At 39.9% G+C, this 26640-nt stretch overlaps 1 protein-coding gene across 3 annotated transcripts in view; it reads left to right on the plus strand.

The window, feature by feature from the left end:
• The window catches only part of GNAS (GNAS complex locus), a 172138-nt gene that overhangs the window by 82607 nt on the left and 62891 nt on the right, over positions 1-26640 (plus strand). For all 3 annotated transcript variants that reach the window (XM_067307744.1, XM_067307741.1, XM_067307742.1), the window contains exons 3-4: positions 25589-25643; positions 25726-25845. In XM_067307744.1, the coding sequence (XP_067163845.1) occupies positions 25589-25643; positions 25726-25845 (175 nt within the window). The remainder of the gene's footprint in view (positions 1-25588; positions 25644-25725; positions 25846-26640) is intronic.

Consider the following 26640-nt stretch of genomic DNA (forward strand, 5'->3'; position numbering starts at 1 on the left):
GTTGTCTTCACTTCATGAAGGATGTGGAATTGCTGATTCTGGGGAAGGATTTAAAGACAGGCCATAGGAATCATACAGGGACTAATTGATTTATTAGTAGGACATTTGGACATGATTTGATTATCATGTAGAGGTAGTGCTGTGTGGAAAGATACTGAAAAACGGAGACGTGGAATGACATTCTGCTTCTTAGCAGTAGAGATACTTTAATTTAAAGAATCTGTTGGGGATGGGGAAGCTTCATTTGAGCTCTTTTTACAGAAGGACAGGTTTATTTTTTTTTTAAAGGTGTTTTAATTCCACTTCTGGAGACGTGGCTTTCATGATGCAAGTGTGCAGGGTCATAACAGGCCATTCCGGCCTTGGGATCCACGAAGCCTCCCTCGGGTGCTGCAATTTATTCCCTTCTTTTGCAGCTACAGGGAAATCTAGTCTGTTTTTATTATCCTGAATATGCTCCTGGTATCTTCTGCTGCATAAGGCTTTCTTGATGCTTGAAGTACTTGGTCATTCCTTGTCAAATAGTTCTTTGTTAGGGCAAGAGTCTTGGGCCCTCGTGTCATCTCATTTCTTTTTTTGTTCCTTGCACGTAGCCCACAACACGTGGTGATCTTCAGGACAAAATTGTTGCATTTGAAATTTCAGCTTGATATTAAAGTACATGGAGAAGCATAATGGCCTGTGGCACACTGGAAGGCAGACAAAAGTATTCAGCTATCCTCTCTGACCTGCAATTCTTCAAAATATTTACTAATTACCAGTGTTACATAATTGTTTCTTTCTGTACCAAACTGCTAATGCAGGTAAAAAGCCCTGAATCTGAGATCTCTTCCATATAGACAAAACGTGTGTGTGCCTGAGGAGCTGACTTAATGAATTTAGCGGGATTCTGTATGATTATGGATCTTTCTGTATTTTGAAGGAAATTGCAGAATTTCACCTTACAGTGCATAATTCAAATAGGTATGGTTTGAGCGCTTCAGTATCTCTTAATGAAACCAAATATAGTTCTCTTCAATTCCATTCATTCTGGACCTTATCTCGCTTTCTGATGCATCTCACCAGTTGCCAGGCAACCTCAACAGTAGTTCTGCACATCCAGCAGCACTAAAAAAAATGAAGTGAGTAGTTGTTGCTGAAAATAAGATGCCTTCTGATGACATGAATGAAGAGAGTTACGAGGGAAGGAAATAGGGAGTGGAGAGTTTGGAGCTGATGTTCTGAAAAAGCTAATAATATTTAGCACTTAAGTAGTGCTTTTTATTTTCAAAGCATTAATCAAGCAATCATAAGATTATTTAATAAAGACTATTTTTCCTTTAAGTGAGGGAAGCACAATTATGTTTATGCTTCATAGAGCAGAGGGCAGGATTTAGTCCCAAGAGGGCAGGAGTTAGTTTGGTATATGTATTTCTTTCTCTGACCCGTATTGACTTCCTGTGTTTCTAATTGGACTTCAGATTAATGGGAAGACTTTGGAAGATTTTTGTTTGCGCTTTTGCTAGTACCTAGACATCATGATCCATTCATTTCCTTGTGCTGCACCTACAGTGTGTGAGTTTCATTAAAATATTTATCATTTAGAAGGCCTTCCAAACTAGAGCTATGATGGATTGTGTTTAGGTCCTTTATTGCTTGATAATTCTGTAATGCTTATGAAGCAATAAATAGAGCTTATTTTTATAATCTCTCTGTTGTATGAGATGCGATCTGAGCAGCAGACAGTACTTTAAACTGCCCTAGGAAAGGATACCATAATGAAAATGAAGTCCGGTTTAGAAAAAATTATGATTTTTCCATTTGTAGATATTTAAGTTTATATGATATATTTGTTTCAGCTCAAAAAGAAAGCTCTATATTACACATAGACAGACTAAAAGAACATTATTAGGGACATAAACAAGTTAGAAAGTGCCAGGATTAAGATTGCCTTAATTTGTGTTTTTCTGATTTAGAATACCATTGCTAATAACTGCCCATATGTAAAAGTCATTTTAAAATTCTTCAACGAACTCCTAAAAAGCAGTAATTCTAATGCATTTTTTTTAAAGCAGGTTCTGAAATTGTGAACACTCACTTTTCTTTGGTCATGATTGGTCTGGAATTGCTGAGCTGTGTGCCGTTATCACTAGATATGCACTCGAGCAGGTTAAGTTATCCCCCAGGTTTTGGTTTGGGGGACTGTTGGTCCCAATCACACAATTTAATGCCTTGCTTCCCACTCATTTTTTTTTCTGAAGGTGGTGGTCTTGGAAATGCACTTGTTCTGCTTTCCGGGTGGGAGTAAAAAGAAGGGATGTACTGCAAATGAATCAGAAATAGGGAGATAGCGAGTCCTTGGCTCTATTTATATAGAAAGAAGAATGTATTCTGCGTTGTACATGCCATAGCCATGGCAGACCAATACCTGCATCTGACGAGCTTCCTCTGTGGGGAGGCTTTTGTGTGCGGGATGTTGTGTGCTAGGTCGGTGTTTGCACCCTGCATGGCCGCTTAGGTGTTTTCGTCAAGAGGCTCCCCTTTTGCCGTTGTTCTGGATAAAATGGACAAGAAGAAACAGTACAATATAGGAGTCGTCTTCTCTGTGTGATACAAATAAACACAAAAAATGGATGCTCAGTGTACAAATTCACAGCTCATCGTTGCAAAGCGACTTCCTGCTATCCTGCTTCTGTAGGAGCGTGAGATGTTTTAAAGGTACTATGATGCTTTTAACTGTAATTAAGAGAACACATATATTTTGAATTAGGACCTATATGTTAATCATTTGTATTGCAGATCCAAGTGAGCGTGCATGCCTGAGAAGAGTTGTTTTTTGCCATGTAGGAGGGTTACATTATCCCACCAACTGTAGTTGCAGTAAATTTGAGTCAGCTGGTGATAGGGTAGTTTTTGCTGTTAATATGTGGATTGAAAACAACACTAGATAATTTTAGGTTTAAGGACAGGTTAAATTAATGACAGCACGCACAAGAACTACACTTGGAAATGTTTAGAACATAAAAAAGTCATGGTGGTTTATCTTATTGTATTCAATATCTAAGATTTGTTTGTGCTGGACTAAAATTTCTTTTGATATACTGCAGCTAGTAAAGGTAGTTTAGAGAGAGAAAGGGAGCATATGTGTGTGAGTATGTGTATACATAGACTGTTTGGGGTGGTGGTATTTTAATGTAATCCTCTAGAAGAAGACAGGTCCTAGATCATGCTTTATTTTATGCGTAAAATACTTGGATTTTGGCAGCTGTCTTTTGAATCAAGGCCTATAAGTAGGTCTGTCCATGCAAGATGAGCTTAATTACCATACGTATGGGATGTGTTAACTGCTGCACAGTATGGCCATGTAGACTTAGTTGCCCTTTTTTATATACATGTATTCTCTGTATACCTAGTTTTAAAAGGGTAAATATTATAAACTGGTTGCTCAAGAGCAGTATGCTATAAAAAAGTAATAAGCACATCAGTAAAAGTGTTGGAGGTGGTAATAAAACTGCACTATAATCCCTCTGCCAACTTATTGAACTCTAACTATTGTTATCTGTGACAACTGCTACATTACATATTGTACATTAACCCTTTGTATAGTAGTTGGAACTATATTAAATATGACTTCAGTGTCTTAAATTTTGGGGTTTCAAGCACGTGTCATCTAATTTAATAGCATTCACAGTTTGCTTGTTGCCTTTCTCATTGCATCTGGCTTTTGTTTCAACAAAAGAGATGCTTCTGAAAGTATCTTTGTCACAAAAATAAACGTCTTTTTGCAAAATGGAAGCAAATATATAACTTATTTCAGCTTTTTTCATCAGTATCTAAAAAATATTACTGAAAAAGCTGGTAAACATTTAAACAGTGGAATCTGTACTTTTTTGATTTATTTCTTTAAGAATACTTTTAAGAAGCTTCATTTGAAAGTACTATGAAATGTTTCTAATGGAATCTTGCCTGACTGTCCCAGGACTTGTGAATTGTCCGTCAGCTCGGCTGAAGGAATCTAATGAATTCAGATTTCTTAGAAGGCGCCTTCTAGGTTTCATTGCGGCGAGAGCATGTGAGCGTCGTCGGTAGATGCGCTGCCCCGTCTGCTAGTGAGCGTTTCTGTCGCTGCTGGAAGAACTGACTGGATCCCCCTTCAGAAAACGCCTGTTTCGGGGCCTCTGCAGCGCCCGTACAAGGCCTGGGCAGCGGCTTACGTATCGCAGCGCTCAGCCGTGGGTGAGGACGGGCGGGACGTGCAGCCAGAGCCGTCTCCGCGTGCAGCGGTGCTGCCTCGGGGCCGGCACGGCAGCAGCAAAGGGCCTCGTGGTGCCAGCCAGCAGGCGCCTTTTGCACCTGCCCTAACTCGCGTTTTAAAAGGCTTACTCTGTAAGTAAAGATGTGTATGGGCCCAGCTGTCACTGAATTTTGACCCAGGGTTCTTGCGAGATGCCGAGCGTTGCTGGTTTTGATCAGCGCCTTGGTGAACTGGTTGGTTCCTAAAGCGATGAGCGTGTGGGTTTTGTTCACTGGAAGCACTGAAAGCTGGGTTATGTAAGCCCAGGAGTGCAGCTGTAAATATTTTGGAAAGCTGTTCAGCGGATGTAAGATATTACGTGAGATAAAGTAGTAAAGCATTGCTCGTTAAATCCAGGGAGTCCCTCTTAGTCTGAGGTTTAAATTCTTTAACGTAAGAAATATTTCTTCCTTAATCTTCCAGAAGATGCTTGTTTATATTAAAAAACATCCTACTATGTCCTCAAACTGTTGAGGAATTGGCAGCTGGCGAGACTACAGCTTTTTGATTTCAGTTGTCTGTTGCCTTGGCACAAAGGTGGATTTTTTATACGTGTATATATATAATATGCGCGTGTGTGTGTGTGTGTGCGCGCTGTTGTAACCAGTGTCCCTCAATTCTGAGACCATCTTTAACAGCGAGCAATTATGTTTGGGTCTCATGATGTCGATACAGATGTGTAGTAAAATACTCCAGGGTGTGGTGATACTTAATCATTAATGACTGAGACTTGGGACACTTCCTGAATATTAATGCTGGATATGAATGTTAATTGCCTGAGGTGAGATGATTACCCAGTTGACTTATTCCCCCCACCCCCTTTTCTCAAGTGCTAGTGGAGCAATAGTAAATGCACAGCTAGGTCAGCTAAATACTTGGCATGGTCTCCGAGCCCCAGTGTCAGAGTGCTTTCGCTACCTTAGTACCGTACCTGCTGCATAATTATCATTGTGCAGGATAAAAATGGCTATTTTAATTTTCTCCCCTTAGTGACTTGATGTGTAGTTACACAGCTCAAATTATAAGTTGTCCTTTGGGATTTCTCCCTCGGAGTCGCTTGGTAAAATTCAGTATTGGCACACGCTGCTAGGTCAGAGTGATAAAGCTGATAGGAGAATTTGTCCTAATTATGCAAGTGTAACTGCCACTAACAGGTAAACTGGTACGACACCACGCCTTGGATGTACTTTAATACTTAATCTGCCCCTTAGGAAAGGCTGAGGATTGACTAGCCAATGTCAGTGCAGTGCTTTAAACAAGCTAGTCATAAAAATGTTTATGACTAGGTTTACAGGATTTTTATTTGTGTTTTTAGAGAAATGTGGCTTTTTTCCTTTAACAACAGCCATACATTACCTTCTAAAATACATAATTTAAGCATTTCACCAACATATTTAGCACATAAAGCGGATGCAGTCGGTTGCGTTGTGCTCCATATGAGGTCGGAGCTCCTGAAAAGTCGTGCGCAGTCTGAGTGTGTAAGTGTTTAAAGAGATGCCAGTGAATATCCTCATGCTTTAGGCAGATCTGTTTTGTCGTCTGATTTTCAGGTAGTACTTTCACTACTGACTTTTTTGACAGTCTCAAAAGAAGGTTCTTTGATTATTGTAATAGCCAGTTATGCTTATTATATTATATCATGCATTTCCGCATATTGTTTGCATGTGTTGAAAATATACGTGTGTACGTTGTGGGAATAAGCTTGGCCTCTCTTGCTGTTAAATTTTTTTCTGGAGAAAGAGAGGTTTGAATTGCATGCAAATTGAAGGTTTCAGAGGGAAGTCCTGTGCTTCTTGCTTGTTCGTGGCTCCTAGAGCGGGGTATATTCATCCCTTTCTCATGCTGGCGGGCAGGAGTGTGTCGGGAAGAGGCACTGTGTCCAGGCGGCTGCTGGCAGCGCCAGCTCCCCACACTACGCAGCCTCCCGCAGACCCGGTTTTCCGGCCCGTCCACGAATCTGGAGAGAACAGCGGGTCCGAGAGTCGCTGTTTCACAACACGCGGCGCTGGCAGGGCTCTGCTGCGTGCGGGATGCCATGTTGCAGCGTTGGGGTCCTCCCGAAGGCTGGTGGTGCACCGCGAGCTGCTCGTGGACCATCGTCACGTATATAAAAGTACAAGCTGAAGGAAAATGCTTTAGCTCTTGACTAAAGCAGGTCCTTTCTTTAAAGTAAACAAAGTGGGGAAGGGACATGTTTTAATGTATTTGTCCTTCTTGCTCTCGCTCTCTTTCTGTCTCTTCCCCCTCGTCTTGTGTTTTACTGCTCGGCTGAGAAGCAGGTTCTCTTGCTTAAATAAAGGAAATGGTCCTTTTTATAGCACTATCAATGATATGTTATAGAATTTGATAGGTAGTGATTGTTGCCCCAAATTATTTTTAATTATTTTAATGAGCTTTAATTCGTAGTGTTAAGTGGAGGTTTACTGTGATGGAGTGGCAAAAACATTTCAGTCTAGGGATATTTCTAGGAAGCAAATTTCTAAGAATGCCTGCCATGCCGAGTTAGACCCATGGTTGCTGTAGCCTGGTATCAGGTCTCTGAAGTGGCTCCTTGTAGAGGATTAGGGGGAAAAGTATAAGAAGGAGGACAAGCTTGCAATGATTCCTGGCCGGGTCTGTTGCTTGTTTCTGGCACTTCAGGAACTCTAGGAAGCAGATTCATAACAAGTTCTGAAGTCAGATCACATTCGGTATGTTTTCCTGTTTCTCTTCCCCTTTAATGTGAAGTAAATAGACTAATACTTGAATAATCTAAAAAGTTCTCCTTTTCCTTTAAAGTTTCTTCTTTTTCCTTTTCTAATTCTTTATTTTATTGTCCATGAACAGATTGCAAATCTTGCAAATCAGGTGCCCTGCCTGGTCAGTGCCTTAGCATTAGCTGGAATGCCGCTGAGGTCAATCACATTCAGACAGGGCCAAGTTATCTCCAGGTTCTCTGAGCTTTTGATATATTATTTGTTACAGCCAAAGCAGCAGCTCTCTTGAGATTATTTTCTTCAGCTGTGTATAAATTTCTCATTTAAACAATGTTATTAATGTTTACAGGGCCATATGTTTTGAAACTAATTGGACAATTAGAGTGGAGTGCTATATATACTAACTGATGTGCTAAGTATCAGCAAACTGCTTCTCACACTTCAGTCTTGTCCTAGCATTCTAATTTATTATATACTGTCAGTATGAACTATAACTTTTATTTTTCTGTTACCGTTTAGAAATGTCAGGTCAGGGCCAAGACATGATAATTGTGCCATTGTCATAGTTTGACTTATATTACAGCAGTATAACTTCCCTTTTATCAGGGGAAATGATAATAAATGTGCTTATTCAGGTATAATTAATTTCCAATTTTAAACTCGGTAAAAGGTCATTCGTCTTACTAGTTGCATCCAAATTTATGTAGATGTTGAGTGCAATAAAGTGAAAGTTTCTTCACTGCATCCATCGTGACTTCCGGGCTTCTCGGCAAGAGCTGTTTGGAAATTTTCCAGTTAAATCATGTTTCATGAGAGAGGGCCAATTTGGATCCAGAATGTTTGTCCGAAACATGTTGGGTTAGATGAACCTTCATGAAACTAATTGTAGGGTTCCCTAGAAATCCAGGAACGTGGACGATTGCTCAACGTAGGAGGCTTTCAGGCTTGGCAGCTCGCTGCCGGCTCTTCCAGATTCCCCCTTTCCAAACCAGAAGCTCTGGAGCTCCCTGGAGCTGCTGCTCGGCTCCTCACGCGGGCTCATGCAAGGAGACTTCGGCTTGACCTAGGGCTGCTTTTCTTTTAATAACTATTTTAAATGGGGAAACCTTGCCTTTGCTTTCAGCAACCTGTTTGTTAACTTGAGCAATTTTTCGAGTCTTCTCTGTTTTACACCTGATACATTCAGGTTTAAATTCACACTAAGAGGGGAATAAGAAGCCAATGAATCATGTTAATGATGTTCTGTATCTATTTTGCACTCAGTTGGAATATAAATAACTCCCCAAGGAGTGAAGACTCAACTTGATGTTTGCTGGGAAGTAATTTGCATAAGGGGAAATTTGTGTGGGAAAACTATAGTTTGCCAACTTAAAAAAAAGAATTGCTTAAGAGGTGCTGTTTTGTAAGATTCAAATGCCTGACACAGACATAGATTTTGTAAGGCTTGTAAAGCAAGCATTTAATTTGAGAAGAGAGGGTTTTTTTCAGTTTCTATCCATCTGCTTAGGGCTAACTTAGGAGTTCAGAAGTTGCTCCTAACTGCATGCCTAAAAAACATAGTTGCATACTCTGTGTCTGCTGCAATCTTAAGCTCGCTTAAGCTTTTGTAACTAAAAATAGTTTGCTGTGAAACAGTTAAGGAACTGTAAAATTAAATTGTGAAAGTATTGTTCTCTTACTACACCCTTCAAATGAATGGGCATAATGGGAAATAGGATATTTAGGTAAGAGAAATGTGTATCGTGATTTCAGATTCTTTTCTACAACCCCCCTGTCACGAGGAAAGATTTTCCTGTTTTGTTAAATGTATGGGATTTGTTTACTTAAAAACATCAGTTAACTCGCAGTACAATTTGAAGTAGATTGACTTAAATCCAGAGCAAATTTATTTCAGAAGTAGCCATACAGAAGCTTGCACATTTTTAAAATAAATTCTTGCAAACCTTTCTGTAAACAGAGCCCTAGATTGCTAGAAATAAAATACATATTTTGGTATCCCTAACTTGACAGGGTCTTCTAAGTCAGGCAGGAAGGAAAAACAGGCTGATGGAGCCTGTTGCCTGAAACAAAGCTCCCTGACCCTGACTGAAGAATTTCACTCGTGGATTTAACACGCTGATGACTGTATCTGTGCTTGGAAGGAAGTGAGCGTATTTTTGTTGTTGTTGCCTGGTAATATTTGATGTTTATTTCCAAATATTTGCCTTAAATCGTCTTCACTTCTGGTAGTGCAAAACTGTAATAAATGGAAAATACATGAGACGTTTTCTTATCACATCTAAATATAACCCTAGAAATCAGCCGGATACTTCAAAGGCGGTTACAGCCTGATACATGTCGGACTCTGAGCCTTATCTCTTAGTATATCTGCTCATTAAAAACACTGTATTGTGTTGGGGGAAAAAAACGTTTATGCTACTGTCAGGAACTATTTACATACTTAATTTTCTATGCAGTCTTCCACAACACCTACCAGTGTAGCTAGAAAATGGAATATAACCTTGCAAACTCCAGGTGGAAGACTGATTTGATCACAGGTTTTTGTTTGGTCTTTGGAGGGGGGTTGGCTGGGATTGTGGGTTTGGGGTTTTCTTGTTTCTTAAAAAGCAAGTCGTCTTGGCTTGTTATAGTGTCGGGCATTTTATTCTCCTGAAGATCAGGATAGAAATGATTCAAAATATGTAGTTGGACTGAGTTGCATAAAAGCATCGTAGCAGCTAAGGGGATTCCACTGGATTCTGTTCAGCGCCATGTAGCCAAGCTCGGCTTAAACTGGCTACTTTCTTTGAATTACAAATGGGCTTTTTTGTATTGATTATTTATTAAAGTAAAAAGTAAAGGACTGCTACAAGAGAGGTGTGCAATGCTCTGGAAGTAGGTTACAATCTATACATTTTGCCTGCTTCTACTTTTCTTGTACATCTTTTCTGTAAATAATTTATTAGCAAAGTCATTAATCTCTAGCCCGGAGATGCTCAGATGCCACGATGAGGGTCTTCATGTGGCCGATGAGGGTCTTCATGTGGCCGCAGCCCTGGCAGTTCTCCCCTGTCTCCTCCCTGGTCGGCAAGTGGGGAGGAGCGAGCAGGAACAATTAAAAACAGCTTAAGTGTTGTTTTAACCCATTTAAGTACACTGTTTATACTGGTGATTGCAAAACGAGGTAGTTATGGTATTAATACTGAGTAGTATGTTGTGTTGAATTTTTTTTCCTGGGCCTCTTCTGCTTAACTGAAGTTGGCAAAGTGTCACTTCCATTTGGATTTACTGTCCTTTCGTTTTGGCTACAATTGCGTATACAAGTAAGTATTGCAAAAATATTTTTTTTCTTAAAGCATGAACATGGGAAATACTTTGTAAAGGCGCTTACATAACCTCTGCAGGGGAAAAAAAAAAAAAAAGAAAAGAAATATGAAAAAAAGCCCCAAAACAGACCATGAGAGGTAAATAGTACTAAATGAACACAGTATGGCCTTTTTATCAGTACATTGTAGTTTTTGAGACAAACTCCATTTTGGTAGGCAGCTGCTTTGGGGGGATTTCTTTATGCATTTCTGCATAAAGATTTGATTCTTTGCACTTTTGACTTATGCTTATTTTCTCCACTGCTGGTTTTGAAATTCAGCGTGGTTGATCTCTTCTATAGGGAAATGTAATTGTAATTAAACAATTTCTGTGTTAGATATTGAGCTGTTAAGAGAGATGCCTTAGTGAGTACAACTATGTCAGGGTATCTTTATTTAAATACATTGAAGCTTTACTCAGCATCAGAAGAAAGTGTGCCAACAGCAACAATTTTAATTTAGTTTTAAGTGAGTTTAAACCTGAATTGGGATGTACTTACAGCCTGTCTCTCTTAAGATCATAATTTCCTATTTTAACTGATTTTTCGCTCCTATTACTTTGTGAGGGAATAACACAAACAAGGAGAGCTTCTTCAGGGGAAGGTGAAACAGACTGTCCAGAAATGCTGGCAAATGCACAACTAAGTTGAAATGGAAACGTTTCCTCCTGCAATTTTACAGTTTCTGTAGACTTAGATGTCATTTGTAACAACAGGAGATTTTTAAAATGCCAGGAATCAGATTTTAAAGGTTACTGCCTTTTACATCAGGAGAGAACATGCTGGCTTGACTTCTTCGTCTAAGACTAATGATTGCAAAGTTTCCAGTGAGTCGTGTCGGAGACATGAATGCTTTGGTTGTTCACTTAACGGATCGAAACTGTACCTTTTGCTCTTATGTTGAAGGCAGCCTTAACTATATTAATCACCCCTAGCTATAACTGAGCCAACCTGATTGTACGTCGGGACTGGAACATGCTGATCTAGAGGGTAAAGTTTCCTGTTTTACGCGGAGGAAAGCACCCGCAGGTGAGGGTTAGTGGAGGTGCAAGGACAGCTGAGGCATTGCCCTTACTACCTGCGGAGGGCTGAATTTCACTTAGCGAAGGGACCGCTAAAGAAGAATCAAGTGTTGGGTGAGACCGTCTAACTTTTTGCCGTTGAACTTTCTTCTAGAGCGCGGGCGGATGTGCGCGAGGTTTTCCCGGCCGCCCGCGAGGTCCCCCGTCGCGAGGCTCGTTCAGCCCCGGGTCCCTGCAGCAGTGCGCCCGAGCATGGGGCTGCAACGGGGGCAGCCCTCGAGGCTCGGCACCGGCTCCTCTCCGGAGAAACGAAGTCGTAGCATTAGGGACGGGGGAGATGCTGTATGAAGAGCAACGCGGCCCGGTGACCTGGAGCTCTGTGTGCAGGAGTTTTGATTTTTGTGCTACGTGTCTTTAGTGGAAATATACTGGGTTTCGTTCAAGTGCTGTCTCATCATGTCGTGATACAGTTGCTCCATACTATATAGAAATGAAGAAGAATTTGCACCAGTGTGGCATTACCCACCCCAACCCCTGTGAACATATGACTGAGCTGTAGGAATAAGGCCGGCTGTGGCGGGGTGAAGGGGCTCGGCGCTTTGCTTCTAGCGAAGGTTAGTAGCCTTGCTGCATTACCACTTACCTGCTCGCTGGCGCTTGGGGGAGAGCTCAGTGAGAATTACTTTTTCAATAATTGGGGTTTTGCAGGAATTATTTTAAAGTGTCTTGAATACAGAAGAAATGGCTGTGAACTCTGGTTTGGAATAGAATCAAACTGTGTCTGTGTTTGAATCTAGAGTAGGAGCATCCTGATTAATCAGTCTGTTGCTGGAAGCTGGGAGAGCAGGAAAAGCGGTTTTCACAAGATCAAGTATGATTTCTCATTTTAAAGACAGGAGGATGCCTTAAAAGCATTGGAAATATTAACCTGAAATAAGACCATAGTTCAGAGTCTGTGTGATGCTGAGGAATTAATTGGGAGGAGAGTAATGTTGTCTAGTTTTTCCTTTCCTTTTTAGGGGGGGGTGAGAGGGTGGTGGTGGTGGCATCTGACGTAGAGGAGCCTAGTGTGATCCTTTGACCTCCTCAATGCTTTTTGGAGAAAAGTCAGCTTCTATCATAGTTCTTTTGAATTGCCTTTTGGAGACACAGTGTCTTTGCCTCTACTCCCTATCTGCAGAGATAATAAGTATTGTACTATCAGACAGGGCTGCTGTGATGTTTATACCGCTGGCCTACAAGTGAAATTAGTACTAGATACAGTTAAACTCCTTTATTATACAAAAATAATCATGAGACAACTCTATTGTGATAACTTAGAAAGCTTTTTAAGTTAGGAGCTGTTAGAGTAATTATTAACATCGTTACAGTAGTAACAATATAAAATGTGTTGAAGACACTTTTAATAAGCTGAGAATTCTGGCAAAAATTAGAGACTCTAGAGTTACTTAGATTCAAAGCATTCTCTCTTTTTTTAATTGTATTTAAGTCCCCTGATATTGTACTTTGTTTTCTCTAAATTCTATCTAGTAAGTAGTAGTATTTCACTCCCCTGCTGAAGATATCTCAGAAAATAAAATTACACAAAAGCTATTTATTTGTGTTCTCTTTCCTGCATGTTCACCAGCAAGTAAAAGAAAATAACCAAACCCGAACACATAGTTGCTTTCAATCATACTTGTTGACAAATCAAGAAAAGAAATAGGTATGTTAATTTTATATTTCATTAGAAATAGAGCAAAAAAGTATATAGTATACCGAATTTTGAGAGGTAGCAATCAGGAAGGGAAGAAATCATAATTTAGGGATATGAGAAGGTGTTGAAATCGAGGCAGCCCCACAAGTAGTGATCTTCACTTTTCCTGCTCCTGAAAAGGAGTTTTGAGCCACGCTAACTTACACTGCAAAAAAACCAGTACAGTTTGTGTAGCTGCTTTATTTTTATACCATAAGGTATATTTATATGATGTGATGGGGGAAGGAAAGGCAAATAATCAGCTTCAATTTTATTCCACTCTAAGAAGAGAATAAGTTTGGAAACCTCGAAACGTTTGGCAAAAGAAATTTGTTTCCAAGTTAGCCATATGTTTCCCTTCAGTGTTTATTTGCTTGGGACTTGATAGTAAGCATACAGAAACTGTAACTTCACCTTTTTGAGGCAAAAAAGAGTTGATCCCAGTGTGCAGGGATCATATAATTAACTTCCCTCAATTGTTTATTTCAGAGCAGATATTATTTGATACTATGCTAGAAGCTGTTAAAATTCACTGTACGTTTGGGACAGTATGGCTTTATTCCTGAAAACTTTGTGGAGTTTTTCTGACTTAAGTTTTGAGTGTAGGGAGAAAACTAGACTCTTCTTGTGTTTTACTAGTTAGTGAGTGAGACTGATGTGACCTCCTGGAAAATGGCTGTAGAGCATATTTCAGATTTTTATATTCCCTTCCTTCTTTAGAAGACCGTTCTCTATAACATGATAACAATTTTTGGAGACATGTTCAAACAGCACAAGTTCCCAAGTTTTCTGGTGACTGGTCAGAGATCACCTAAGTCACCCCTATTACGGAGAGACTGCCCTCACTAGAAATTTGCCGTGCAGGTGGTTTTTTAACATCCTTAACCTTGACTGTATATCCATTAAGTTTAAAGAAACCTAGTTTTTACTTAAAAGCTTCTGAATTTGCCACACATTATACATGTATGAAAGAGCTATACGTAGGGCTTTGAATATCCGCAATAACTGGTGTTACGGAGCAGTTACTGAGCTATTAGACCACTGGCAGCTGAAACCCTGTCGCACCCGTGTCTGCACAGGCAAGCTCATGCTTGAAAGGGTATAATATTAACGTTTTCCAACTGTATCTAGTGCTATCTTATTTAAGAAGATAAGCATAACTAGTAGCTAATTTATCAGTCTGTGCTATGTCAGGCTCCTGAACGGCGATTCCCCGTTTTGCAGCCCGGTGTGATGGGCACAGGTGACGTGTGGCCCTAACACGGAGCTGTCAAGGGAGGAGAAGGGTGGGCTGCAGATACGCGCGCCTCTCGCGCACGAGAGCTGGCATCGTGTCTTATCTTCAAAGACTGCAGAATAACTCACATCTCTGTGTTTACATAAGGAGAGTTGTGCTCAACTTACGGTAAATTTTGCTTCCAGTGCTTTTATAACTTAATTGTTAAGTGGAAGAATGCCATTTTTCCCCCATATAACATAGGCCATGCAGCATTCTTAAAGGTCCTGAGCATGCTGGCCCCCATCCATCATAGTACTTAAACCATGAGTAGCCCTATTAAAGTTGATAGAATTACTCATGTGCTTAAAATTAAACATGTGCTTAAGTGCTTTGATGGATTAGAGCCAAAGTTGTCAGCACCTTGCTTTGTTACGGACTGGGTTACACCTGCCTCTGGCTGAAGGAGGCTGCGACTTTAAGGGACAGACTTTGAGATTTGCTCGTTCTGATATTTATTTACTCTGTGTTCTCAAAATGCAGTTTATGTGCACAGTCATAGTAAATTCATACACTGTCTGGGGGTCTAAGTGTACAAATATAATTCTTAAAATCTTAACAGTACTTGACATTTCACCAAATTTTTTTTTTCTGGCAGTTTGAGTAGGACTTTTCTGCCGATGAGTCTGTTTACATGGAAACATGAAACTTATCTAAAATGTTTTTCACAAATCTAGCTTTTTATTGAAATCTAGACTTTTAATAAAGTGCATGATGAAAATTGCCATTTAGGTATGACTGACTTAAGTAACTGAAAAAGGAAGAGCTGCGTAGCACACTGGTGAAAACAGCTGTGAACCAAGACTTCTTCAGAGCTGAAAGTCGTTAAGGCCTGTTCTGGTTTCTTCTGATAATACTGAGATTGTAAGCGTTTATGCAACTCTGTAAATTTTGTAAAGTTACATATACCTGAGAGCTCCTCATCCTTGGAGATAACTGTAGAAATCTCCCTTGATTCAGAATTTTGTCAATTACAAAAATTCTGAATTTGCTGCTATAAAGAAAATAGCTGATTCAGTGAAAGCTGTCTAACATTGCCGTAAGATACATGTGGCAAACAAAACATTTAACATTAATATCTCTCTGAAATCTGGGTCAGCTTCCAGTGACAGCAGAATTTTTTAATATACAGTTAATGTGTTCCTTTCCAAATCTGTCTCCCATGTTTTTTGGGTGCTGAAGGTCCACATTCCCTGCCTTAGCTGCTTTCCCCTTCAGCCTGTCGTTCTTCAGTTATGAACTGTCAATACTAAATCCTGCAGCATTTAGAAAATGCAAAGCTTTGGGTCATTAAAAATTTAATTGAATTAAAAAAATAAGAGAGGAAAAATTGTGAGTTGTCCTTTGTATTTTTGAGTGAAGCAAAAGCAAAATTTCCAGTAAAATACGGTGAAGTTGCAGCTCACTTCAGAATAAATGGGAAGCCTTCCTTATATCACTCCTTGATTTATATAGGGAACTGAGTTTCAAATTGAAATTGATAGTTGCAGTTGAGTGACTATTCCGTGATGGAACGTGCATTTTGAATTTTTGGTCCTAGCTCACATACCTTTTTAAACTATAGGTTGAGAGCAAATAGCCCTTTGCAGGTGCCTGTTGTTAAGCAGTACTGATCAGACGAATCACATGGCATTTTGTGTTTGCCCTGATCAGATGTATCTATAAGAATTTCTGTGGTCATTTTACACTTAAATTTGAATCTCTACATGTGCATTTAAATGTTGGAATAAGTTTCCTCGAGTGGTGTGTTAGTAAAGCTTGATTGCACAAACTTTTTTGACAAAATAAAATGTATGTCCTGATGAACCAAAAAGTAGCTATTACAGTTCTTGTCTTGGAGGAAATGAAAAGCTCTGTTAGTGTATTTGAAGCTCTGCATATTTTAGCATCCTTCATAGTCATGTTGAATGAACAGATTGAAAAGGAGGAATGAGAATAAAAGTAGCTAATTCGTATAAAAATTCCAGCGAATGCTTGTAGAAACATCTTCTGTAGAATTCACCTTGGTTTTGATACAACACTACATTGTACATATTTGGGCCTTCCTCCTTTCTGTTTCTAGGTTAATGTGCTGTTGTACTTCTGACATCCGTATGTTACCTGCTAATGTGCATCATCTTTGGATGAAAATCTTTTTTTGGTCAGTCTGAGAGGCGAGTATCTTCCAGATCTCCTGTCTACAATGTTATGTGCCTGAAGTGTTTCAGATGATAATGGAGATCATAATCACTAAAGAAATCAAGAGACTTTTAAGACTGACCATCTTCTGCTGAAAACAGTGATTACACTAATAGAATTAAAATTGGGAGATTTAGTGTTTGCCTATCTGGAGATACTGCGTTGCAAGCTTTAATTTTATTCATCTTTATCTCTTTGCATGCACACACAGCCTTTTTTCTTTATTTTGATAAGACAAAATATGTGGCATCAGATTGCAATAAATAATATTCCCTATGTAACAGAAATAACTATGGTCTCTGCTGAATTGTTCACTCTAAGTGTTGCTAGGAATATATACTTTTCTTCTACCGTAAGCCTGGTGCTATTGCATCATGCTGGGGCTGGCCTGGCGGGATACTTGCTCGGCATCCAGCGCTCCAGCCGTTTTTATTTTAGGGCTTCTTTCCATTTAATATTGGCACTTAGCCAGCTGTGTCCTTTTTTAGTTTAAAGTAGCAGTGAGGTTATGTACCCATTATAGGAGCTATTGCTCTCATCCTTGCGCATGAACCCCTGAAGAGCTCTGGGACTTGATTGCCGTCTTTGCAAAGCTCCATATCCCATCCGCGTTGGAGAAGGTACCAGAATACCCACACTTACAAAACCACATCAGAGTGAATGAAATTGGTCTGTCAAAGTTGAAACAAAAGTTCTTTGGGAGTGCCTGAAAACTAAGGCCTGAACAAGACGCCCAGTAATGCTGCTGTTACCTGCCTGTATTTTAAAGCAAACTCTCTACAGTACTTAGGATGAACGGGTATTCAACATAGCAAAAATACCAGCTTTAGCAGAAAGTGCTGTTGATCTATGGATACTGTGGCAGCCGATCAGTGAAGGGTGGCTGTGCAAGCAGAAGGCTTGAAGCATGTGCTGCGCAGGATCGCGTGCTGTATTTCGGTGCTGTCGCCCAGCGGGACACACATGTTTCTGAAAGGTGTCAGCCCATGCATGTGTGTCTTCCTGTTCCGTGCTAGTAATGACCACATTTGCAGTGCTGAAGAAAAGCACATCTTCTGGGCTTCCTGGCAGCCGTTTGAAACGGTTCTCACAAAATAAAGTGAATTATACAACGCAAGGGGATGATTCCCCAAGTTTGACTTGATTCCTCACGTTCCTGCTGGCTCCAATAGGTGTCCGTCAATACCAGCAAAGAAAAGGGTCGCAGCAGTGTAGTCACAAAACTCTAGCCCTGTTAATTATTTTATCTACTATCTTAAGACACAATACTAAGCTTTTAAGGACACATTTTATTTAAATATGCTTTATTACCTGTATGTAGAGCAAGAAAAGTAATCTGATATAATATCCATTGAATGCAACCCTGAAGTCTAGAAAAGAAGTTTGCAATTTCCAAAGGGGTTTTAATGGCAAGGGTCTGTGTCAACCTCATGCATTACAGAGCTGTTTGTGAACACTTTTATTTCCATTCCTTACCTAAACCATTGTTAGTTAATTCGTTGAGGTAAATGGAGCAGCGTAAGCAGAATTATGCTTCTTAATATTGGGTCTGTGACAGCTTCTTATGCCACTTACAGGTATAAAGGGACTGTAAAACCAGCTAAACTGGTTTTACCTAGGAATCTGCAAAGCCTAAGGGGAGCCCGAAGGCGGCTTAAGGGCAGAAGAGCATCCGTGTGCCCCATCGCCCGGTGCGGTGCGCAGGGTCTGGCCGGGGCGCGCGCGGGGCCGGGGCTGTCGCGGGGTGCTGTGCCATGCCGCCCTCCCGCCTCCCCCCACCTGCGGCAGGAGCCACCGTGGTGGCCGGACGCACTTACCTTCGTAACCTTTCCGTCTGCGATCCCGCGCTGAGCACAGGTAGGACGAACCCGAATTTGGGGTGAATGGGTATGTATTTAGGGATGCCTTTTTTGACTATTTGTGCAGACGACACCCTTAGCCACCAAGCACTCCGGTGTAAATAATGCTGAAAACCAGCACAATCTCTGCTTTCGCCTATCTGCTTTTCAACAGTATGTTGTTTTTTGACAGCAAATTTATTGTTTTATCAGTGCTTCAGTAATTTGCCTTTCTTGCTTTTTAACTTGGACAGAATGTTTCCGTCATCCCGTAAGTAGGTGTCTGTCTGCGCTTGCATGTTCCCATGGTATGTTCAGCTATTTATGGCTGCGTGTTAAGGTGTAGATGTACCTCATGTAGGTACGTACTGTACTGTAGCAGAACAAGCAACAGTAAAGCAGTTTGTAGTGCTTTTTCCAACACTTAAAAGAGAATTTCTGGAAGGCCAGTATGTCTTGTCTGTTCTATATATTATGTTGCATATCTGTGTGGAAGTGGTTATTCTTCAGGGGAGAATCGAACTGAGTTCTGGCAAGTCATTTAGAAACAGTCGCAACTAGATCCATGCAGCATAATTAATTTATAGCCATATCTTTAAATCAAAGTACACACTGACCAAATTCTTCAAGCTGTTGGTCTTTTTATTTTTATTTTTTCCCCAACATGCGTTATTTACAGAGAAAGTGAACAGTCTATCATAATATCCGTTCTTATTGTTTGGGGGTTTTTTTCTTCTAATAATAAATAATCATTGGTAACCCGACGGTACAATTTGGTGTTATCCAGAATCTTAGAGAAATAGAAATAAAAATCCTCCCAGTGAGGGGCCGGGGCTGCAAGAGGCAGAGGGCAGTGATGGAGGGGAGGCTGCGCTCAGGGTCCAGCAGCAGCGAGGACGCGTTGCGTTCGGCAGGACGCCCGATCCGTGTGCCGCCAGCGTTACTAGCGCGGCATCGGCTGTCTGGAGTGCTTTAGGTTACGTTTTGTCAGCTAGCCACATCTCTGGGTAACCGTTTTGTCTCGCTAGGTGACAGGGTTATCGAGAGCAAAGTATTAATGTGGTTAGAAAATCTCTTTCAATTCTGCTGCAAATTAGGACCCTGCTAAATCTTATTTCCTGTCTGAGAATGTACAAAGTTACCGTCGGCCAGCTGATGCACCGGAGCTTTTATGTAACTCCTTTTTTGTTCTTGAACTCTATAAAACAGAAAACCTCTTTAAAGTTGTCAGAATTATGGAGGTATCTTTGTGGTGTTACATAAATGAAGAGTCTGATTTGCAAAAGATATCCTGCGGTTGTGCTATTGCATTTTAACGGTCTTGTCTCCAAGACTGGTGCTTTGTCATCGGTTTAATGTGCATTACGTCCGCTTCGCGCCGACCCCTCCAGGCAAAGACACCGCATTTAGACGAGTAGCAATATTCAAAGCACACTTGCCTGTAAAGTGCGTGACTGCCTGTCTAGCTACCGAATGATGTTGTTTCAAAATAAAATCGGCATATTAACTTTTCAGCTCCAGACATTGCTTTCAGTACGTAATTGCCATGTGCTTTTGAAGGCAAGCAGAAAGGGGACAGCCCAGGGCTGCTTCCCTCTGCTTTTACGTTTGTCTGTAATATGTGAAAGCAAACTGTGATGCACCTGTGTTGAAACAGGATGGTGGTGTTTTTTCTGAGAAGAAAGCAGAGCCAAATGAATTGCTTTTGTAAGATTTTTAGTTTGGCTCTCGCAATATACTCACAAATTGATTCACTTAGTTGGCAGAGCTTTGCATGGGCAGGGGGAGCTTTTTGCCGTGTGGAATTACTACGACAGCAAGTCCAAGAGTGAGTGAATTTTGACAGTGCTTCAGAAATAAGGCTGTTTAGAAGTTACACTGATCGCTGAGAGTGGCAGAGGCCAAGTTGTTAACAGCTGCATAAAGAAGACAAAGGCTAACGTGCTGTATTAACATTACATTATTGCATTTTAATACGCTGTATTAAAATAGTCTATAGATCTTTCTAGATGCATACATTTGTGATATAGGTTTAAGGAGAAACTTTCATATTTTCTTGTATTTGCAACAATCAGTAAATACTGCAAATCCTTAAAACTCTACAATAAGTTGGCAGCATAATTAATAAAGAACATTTTAACATGGTATTTGGGGATTGTTACATAATGAAAAGCCAGTTATTTTAAGTAGGAGTCCATGTGTCGCATGATATACTGTGTCCAAGCTGGTATACACTCTTCAGGATACCAGACATGCTCGCTTGCGGTGAAATAATGTATACATGGTATTAAATTGCAAACCATTACTCGGCATTATCTATCATGCTGCGGGTACACTTGTGAAAACCCATATTAAAAGACTAACTGGGAAAGAAAAAACAGATATATTTCAAAATGAATGTTAGCATTTATATCAGCAATATGCTAAGAATGTGTAAATATTTTGTATTCACATTATAAAAGCCTTAAGTATTTGTGTTCCGGGGTATGTTCCTGCTTGAGGCCATCTTCACACTGGTATTAACTGGCAATCATAATTTACCCTTGTTAAAAGCCTTTTTCTGTTACGTATTATCTGATCAAAGTCTTTTTACTTTCACTCAAATGGTGCATCCCCCAGCATTAAATTCACCTCTTCAGTGCTCTTTCAGCATGTCTAATGTTTGGTTCCCAAAATGTTCTTATGCTTAAACCGTGCCACTTCCTGTATAATCCTGGATTTGGGGGAAATGTGGGCAGGGTTTCCCCTTACTAAGTTAGGGTTTCCCCTAACTTAGATAATTCGTGTATCTTTAAGTAATAGTCGCACGTCATTTTGGCTGTCTTTCCTTCTAAAGGAAAAATAGTACTTTTTGGTGTTGTTGCCTCTTGCTCTGCAGGCTTGGGGGTTTTTTGTGGCTCTCATATCACAGATTTGTGGGGTTTGAAGACGTGTCTCATTTCTGTTCATAAAATATATCTGATTTTTACTGGAGAAAATGAAGTAAAATATTCTATTCTGATTTAAAACTAAGTAGTTCTTTGTATTTTTATTTTTAATCTTATCAGAACTCTGCCTATTCCATAGAGTTTTGCAATGGAATATATGGCTTCTTAACCTGTAAATAATGAATATTTGATCAACCAACGAGTTCAAACTTCTTTTCCTTCAGGAATGTAGATAGGTGGCATAACAAGGTCACATATTTTCTTACGTTTTTCTTAATTCTTTTAAAATGTTTTGTTTTGACCCTTCATTCCAACCCCTGTTTCTTTTCCTTCTCTTACCCTGAGAGGTTTATACTGGGCGAGCTGAATAGCTGCTCTCCTAGAATGTTCTTTTCCAAACTTTAAATATTTTTTCCAAGTTCCCAGTAATGGTTATTCAGATTATCTGGAAGGTAAATCAGAAATGAACATTAAAATCAAATTAGTTTGCTTTCTGATAGTCTGCTTGGCTATGTGTTCATTGCATAAGGTTTGATAAAGTCCGACTAAAAATGTTGCCATTTTTATAGTAAAGCACAGGCACAGGTGGAGAAGTTCTTTACAAAATACTGATTAGGTTTGTTTTCCAGGAATATTTGATTTTCCTGACCTTTTATGTCATTCTAATTTCATGTTATTTGAAATTAAAATGTCATCTTTTTTAATAGTACCTAATATAGACTTTATTAGTTTTCCTGAAAGCTATTTGCAGCTTTCCTTTGGCCCATTTAAATATTGAAAACAGCAGGATTTGAGATTTTTCTTATAATCCCCAACTAATAGAGTTTAATACTTTGTTTGGCCTACCCTACACAGCCTAAACAAAAGTTTTAAACAAGATTAAAAATATGACCTTATTAACCCATGGCATCTAAAGATATGTAGCAGGCTTGCAAATACATCAGTCATCCACTAGCTGTGATAGCGTGATGGCATTTCTCATCTAGTCAACCTGTGCCAGAGAAGAAAACATTTTGGGAGACTGGCTTTTTTTTCTCTTGCAGTTTTGGCTGTTGTGCTAGCACTTAGGAATAAGAAATGGAAAAGAACAAATCCGTTTCTAAGGTGAACGTTGTACAGCCAGTAAGCAATCAGCCTGCATGGGTGCAGAAAATAAAGTTCAATTACTTTTTTGAAATTTGAGGTGGGACATGCTGTGGTCCTCAAAAATAATTCTGGCAGTGCAAATGGATAGCAGAGGTTGCATTGTAAGAATAGTTAGCTTTTATTTTCTGCATTTCCTCAGTCCTGGAATAAAGTCAGTTGCAAAGTTACTTTTTTTTTTTTTTAAAGATGGTTAGACCAGTGTGCAGGCTGTTGGATGAACGAGTGATGAACACGTCGCGTTCCAGAAGAAAAGTATCTCATTGTCATGGAAAATTTACACTTAGTAAACATTACAAAACACAAAACGACATGATACATTCATTGCCGTGTAACAAGATTCCTTGTTTACTGGGCATGCTATAGGGCCATAGCAACACAAACAGAAATAGGAACTCTGAGTGTTCCTGTCGTGAAGATGAGGATGGTTATCGAGCAGTTTGTTAATGGCTGGAGTTTTGCATCGCTTGGTGTCCGTTACCGCCTTACGGTGCTGCTGGTGGCTGGAGGAGGATCTGTGAAGAGGTGCAAATGTGACAGTGTGACTAGACCTTAAAATAAAAAATACTTCAAAGTGGGCACAACTTTATTGTATGATATATGAGAGTCAGGTAAATGTGCATTCAGGTAATGTTTTGAGAAAATTGTCCGCAAGTGTTTTGGGGGAGAGAATGTAACTGTAGTTAGCGTAAAATTAGAAGACTTTCTAGATTTCAGTCTTTTTTTAATGATGTTCCAAAATAAAGCACAATCATTTAATATAACTGAATTTTTTTTTTTTACTTAATCCTTTAAAAATATCAGTGCCTTGCGTAACTTTTAAGCACATCAGTAGTCCCTTTGCTTTCAATAGGGCAGAATGTGGATACATGACAGGTTCATTAAGTTCAACACCTAGCTGAACATTGGAGTCAGAATCAAGCCAGAGAAACTGCTTACACTGTCAGTGATAAACATTTCTTGCTTTATAGCATTATTTACTTTTTTTTAATGCAGGAACTTTTTTTAACAGTCAAATATGACTGATGTTTTTGCAACCATATGTGTCCTAACTGAAAAATGCAGTGTTTTTACACCTACCTTAAGTCTTGCTATGTGGCATAGAGAGCTTTTTAAGTCTTAGGCCAGTGGAAAAGATTGAAGATGGGAAGGAAGAGGGTGAAAAGGCCTCAGTTTCTCCCCCTTTTTCCTGTCGTATTTATTTTCCTTAGTTCAGTGCTTCTGGCCTCTCCTGGCTGATTGCCTTGTTCCCATCAGCAGTGCCAAATCCCTGAAGCAAAAAACTGGTAGTCTTCAGATACGGCGGTGGGGGATAAGGTGGTCTGTAGGTAGACCCAGGATTCCACTGAAACCAGGAATTGACATCTGTCTGGTTATCGACGATATCCCTTTCCTTCGGCATCAGGCTTCACCGGCGCTCCTTGCCCTGCCCGAAGGCTCGGGAAGGCGTGCGGTGGCCGGCGGTGAGGAGCCGATGCTCGCAGAGATTCGCGTTTCTCTGCTCGGCGGCGTTCGGTCGCCGACTCGGGCGTGTTCGCTACGGCAGCGAAGTCATCCCGAGCGGGTGCTTTGATGCTGCTGTTTGCTTTCCATCTGCGAGAGCAGACCTCACGCTGCCGTCGTGTTTGAGCAGCTGTGGGACGTGCAGCAAGATCCTCCAAGGCTGAAATGCTGCGTAGCGTGCAGCTAGCGTGGTGCTGGCCTCGCTGACCCTGTCTTTCCCCAAAGTTGTATTAATCCTTCGTCTGATAAGCAGAATTCCCACCCCTCGTGGACGTCTGCGTCTGCCCTGTTATTTAAGCACTACGTTTTTTCTGCTGTTCTGCATTCTTGATTGGTGAACGTGCTTTCGGTTTCACTTTTTTTTGGTGGTTGTGAATAATTGTAGAAAGGCAAAAGTAATAAAAAGCATTTGCAATAAAAGTGCTTAACTCAGTAAAATGAGGTTTTCAAGCTGTGGTCTGTATACTGGAAAGTGTGAGCTCTGCCTTTTAAGGGATAAAAAGGCAAACTTACTGTTAGTAGCTTTAATTCTCTGTTCAGGATACTGTACTGGAAAATGCCAGGAGTTTTCAAAATGAAAAATATTAAAAATAATTGGTATACGTATTCAGATAATGAAAGTGTTTTGTAAAACATAATTTAATGACGATTAAAAGGTCACTGAGACAATTTTTTTTTTTTTGGCAGCAATTACATGGCTAATTTGGTTTACCTCAAAGTAATAATTTTATATTGTGTATAGCAAAAAATTAATAATGTAAAAAAAATTGTCAGTGCTCTACAATTAAGTTACAGTTTACAAACTCTAAGCTAGTAGTACCTTTAGGATGCTAATTCCTGGTTATACCAAATGTTTGACTATGCATTTCATTTGATTGCAGTATTTAGCATTGAAAATAACTCCTGTCAGATTTGCAAACAGCATGCATAAAGAATGACACAAATATAAGAGAGGCAGTAGTTCACACTCTAGCTTGCTTGAGCCTCTTGCGCCTTTTAATTTGGCTGCTGTTAATCCCAAATGAAAGTGCTCACATACGGTATTCAGAGTGCTTTTCTAGCCTACTCTGCTTGTAGTTAAAAGATAATTTTACATATTTGGATTAGTTCTTTATTATTATTTTTGGGTTTATGTCCAAACTGCTAGTTTGAGCGTCTCTGTCAGGTTGAGTTCTTTGCTCTAGCTTTTTCTGCTCTGACATTATTTTCACGCTTTAATTTCTGTGTACTTTGCGGTGCTTTGGTCTCTTTTCATTTGTTTCTACTTTTGGTAAGTTACACATTTTTTTTTCTACTTATTTCCAGTTTGTGCTTTTCTAAATAACTTCCAAGTATTTGTAGTATTTTACATTCAAGTGAATCCAAATCTGCTTGATTTTGCAGAATATCTTAGTTCCATTCTATCTAAGCCTTCAGTAAGTTTTTATTTAAGCATAATTAGATACTGACTTTTGAATACAAATAGATGCTATTAAGTAGACAAGTTGTGAGATATTTGATTGGGTCTATCTACAAAAGTATTCAGTGACCAAGAGTAGTTTAGTCAATGTTAACAATATAGTTTTGATAGAATACTTTCATATTTGTGTTCTGCTTCAGAAAGATATTCTGCTTTTATGGCTTATAAATTCAATTGTATATTTTTTAATTGCAGGGAGAAGAAAATGAAAATTCAGGATATTAAAAACAATATTAAAGAAGCTGTAGAGGTAAGCTTACAAGCAACTGGTTTTTTACTATTCAAAGCTAACTGCTCAAACACACTCTGTAACAATATTTTTCTCTCTGTAGACAATAGTGACAGCAATGGGCAATTTGGCACCTCCAGTTGAACTAGCCAATCCAGAGAACCAGTTTCGAATCGACTACATCTTAAATTTAGCTAACCAGATAGACTTTGACTTCCCACCGGTAAGTAAATAATTCTAATTGGCTGCAATCGTGCTTTTTTTATAAATGATTATTTTTCACCCTGCTGTAGTACGTATTTATAAAAGCCGATGTGCCGCTCTTTGGAATTGCTACGGTAGGTGTCTTGTGTAAGTGCTAATCCAACAAAGTGTGTAGCAGCACAGCTCGAATATTCACATTGATCCTTCGTGAACACAAAGACCCTTGAAATAATCAGCTAGCGCCGATGGGCAGCGCTGGCAGGGACGTCTGGATGTTGCTGGGAATTGCCCTGCCCAAAAGGGGGGCAGATAGGCACAGCAGTCAGTGGTGACTAGCTGGCATTTAGGGATACTGTATTTCTCTCTTTTGGAAGAATGGTGGCGTTTTCTTGCTGATTCAGGCGTGCTCTGTGACAGCTCTGTCGGACAGAATTTCTGCGAAGCTTCCACATAGCGTGTCCTTGCCCGTGACCCTCCCAGCGCTGGTTAATGATTCCAAATCCCGGCAGCCCCAGAGTACATGCAGAAAGTAAAAGCATTTGTTTGGCGATACAACTTTGTGTCCCCTCGGTGTGATACAGCTTCTACTGTATCTCAACCAGGCAAAATACTTTTATTAATTACTGTGAAGTACTCATACTTGTAATAGTACAGTAGTGTGATTCCCAGGTTGTATTCTCTCTCTCTCTCTCCCTCTCCCTCTGCAATGCTCCAGAGGGCTGAGGGCAGGAATTGTGATGTGTCAAAATCACGATCCATTTACACCACAGTTGGGTTTCAAGGAGTAGTCAGCGCCAGATGCTTGAACGGAAAG

Source organism: Apteryx mantelli, chromosome 18, assembly GCF_036417845.1.
Source record: "Apteryx mantelli isolate bAptMan1 chromosome 18, bAptMan1.hap1, whole genome shotgun sequence".
Classification (NCBI taxonomy): domain Eukaryota; kingdom Metazoa; phylum Chordata; class Aves; order Apterygiformes; family Apterygidae; genus Apteryx; species Apteryx mantelli.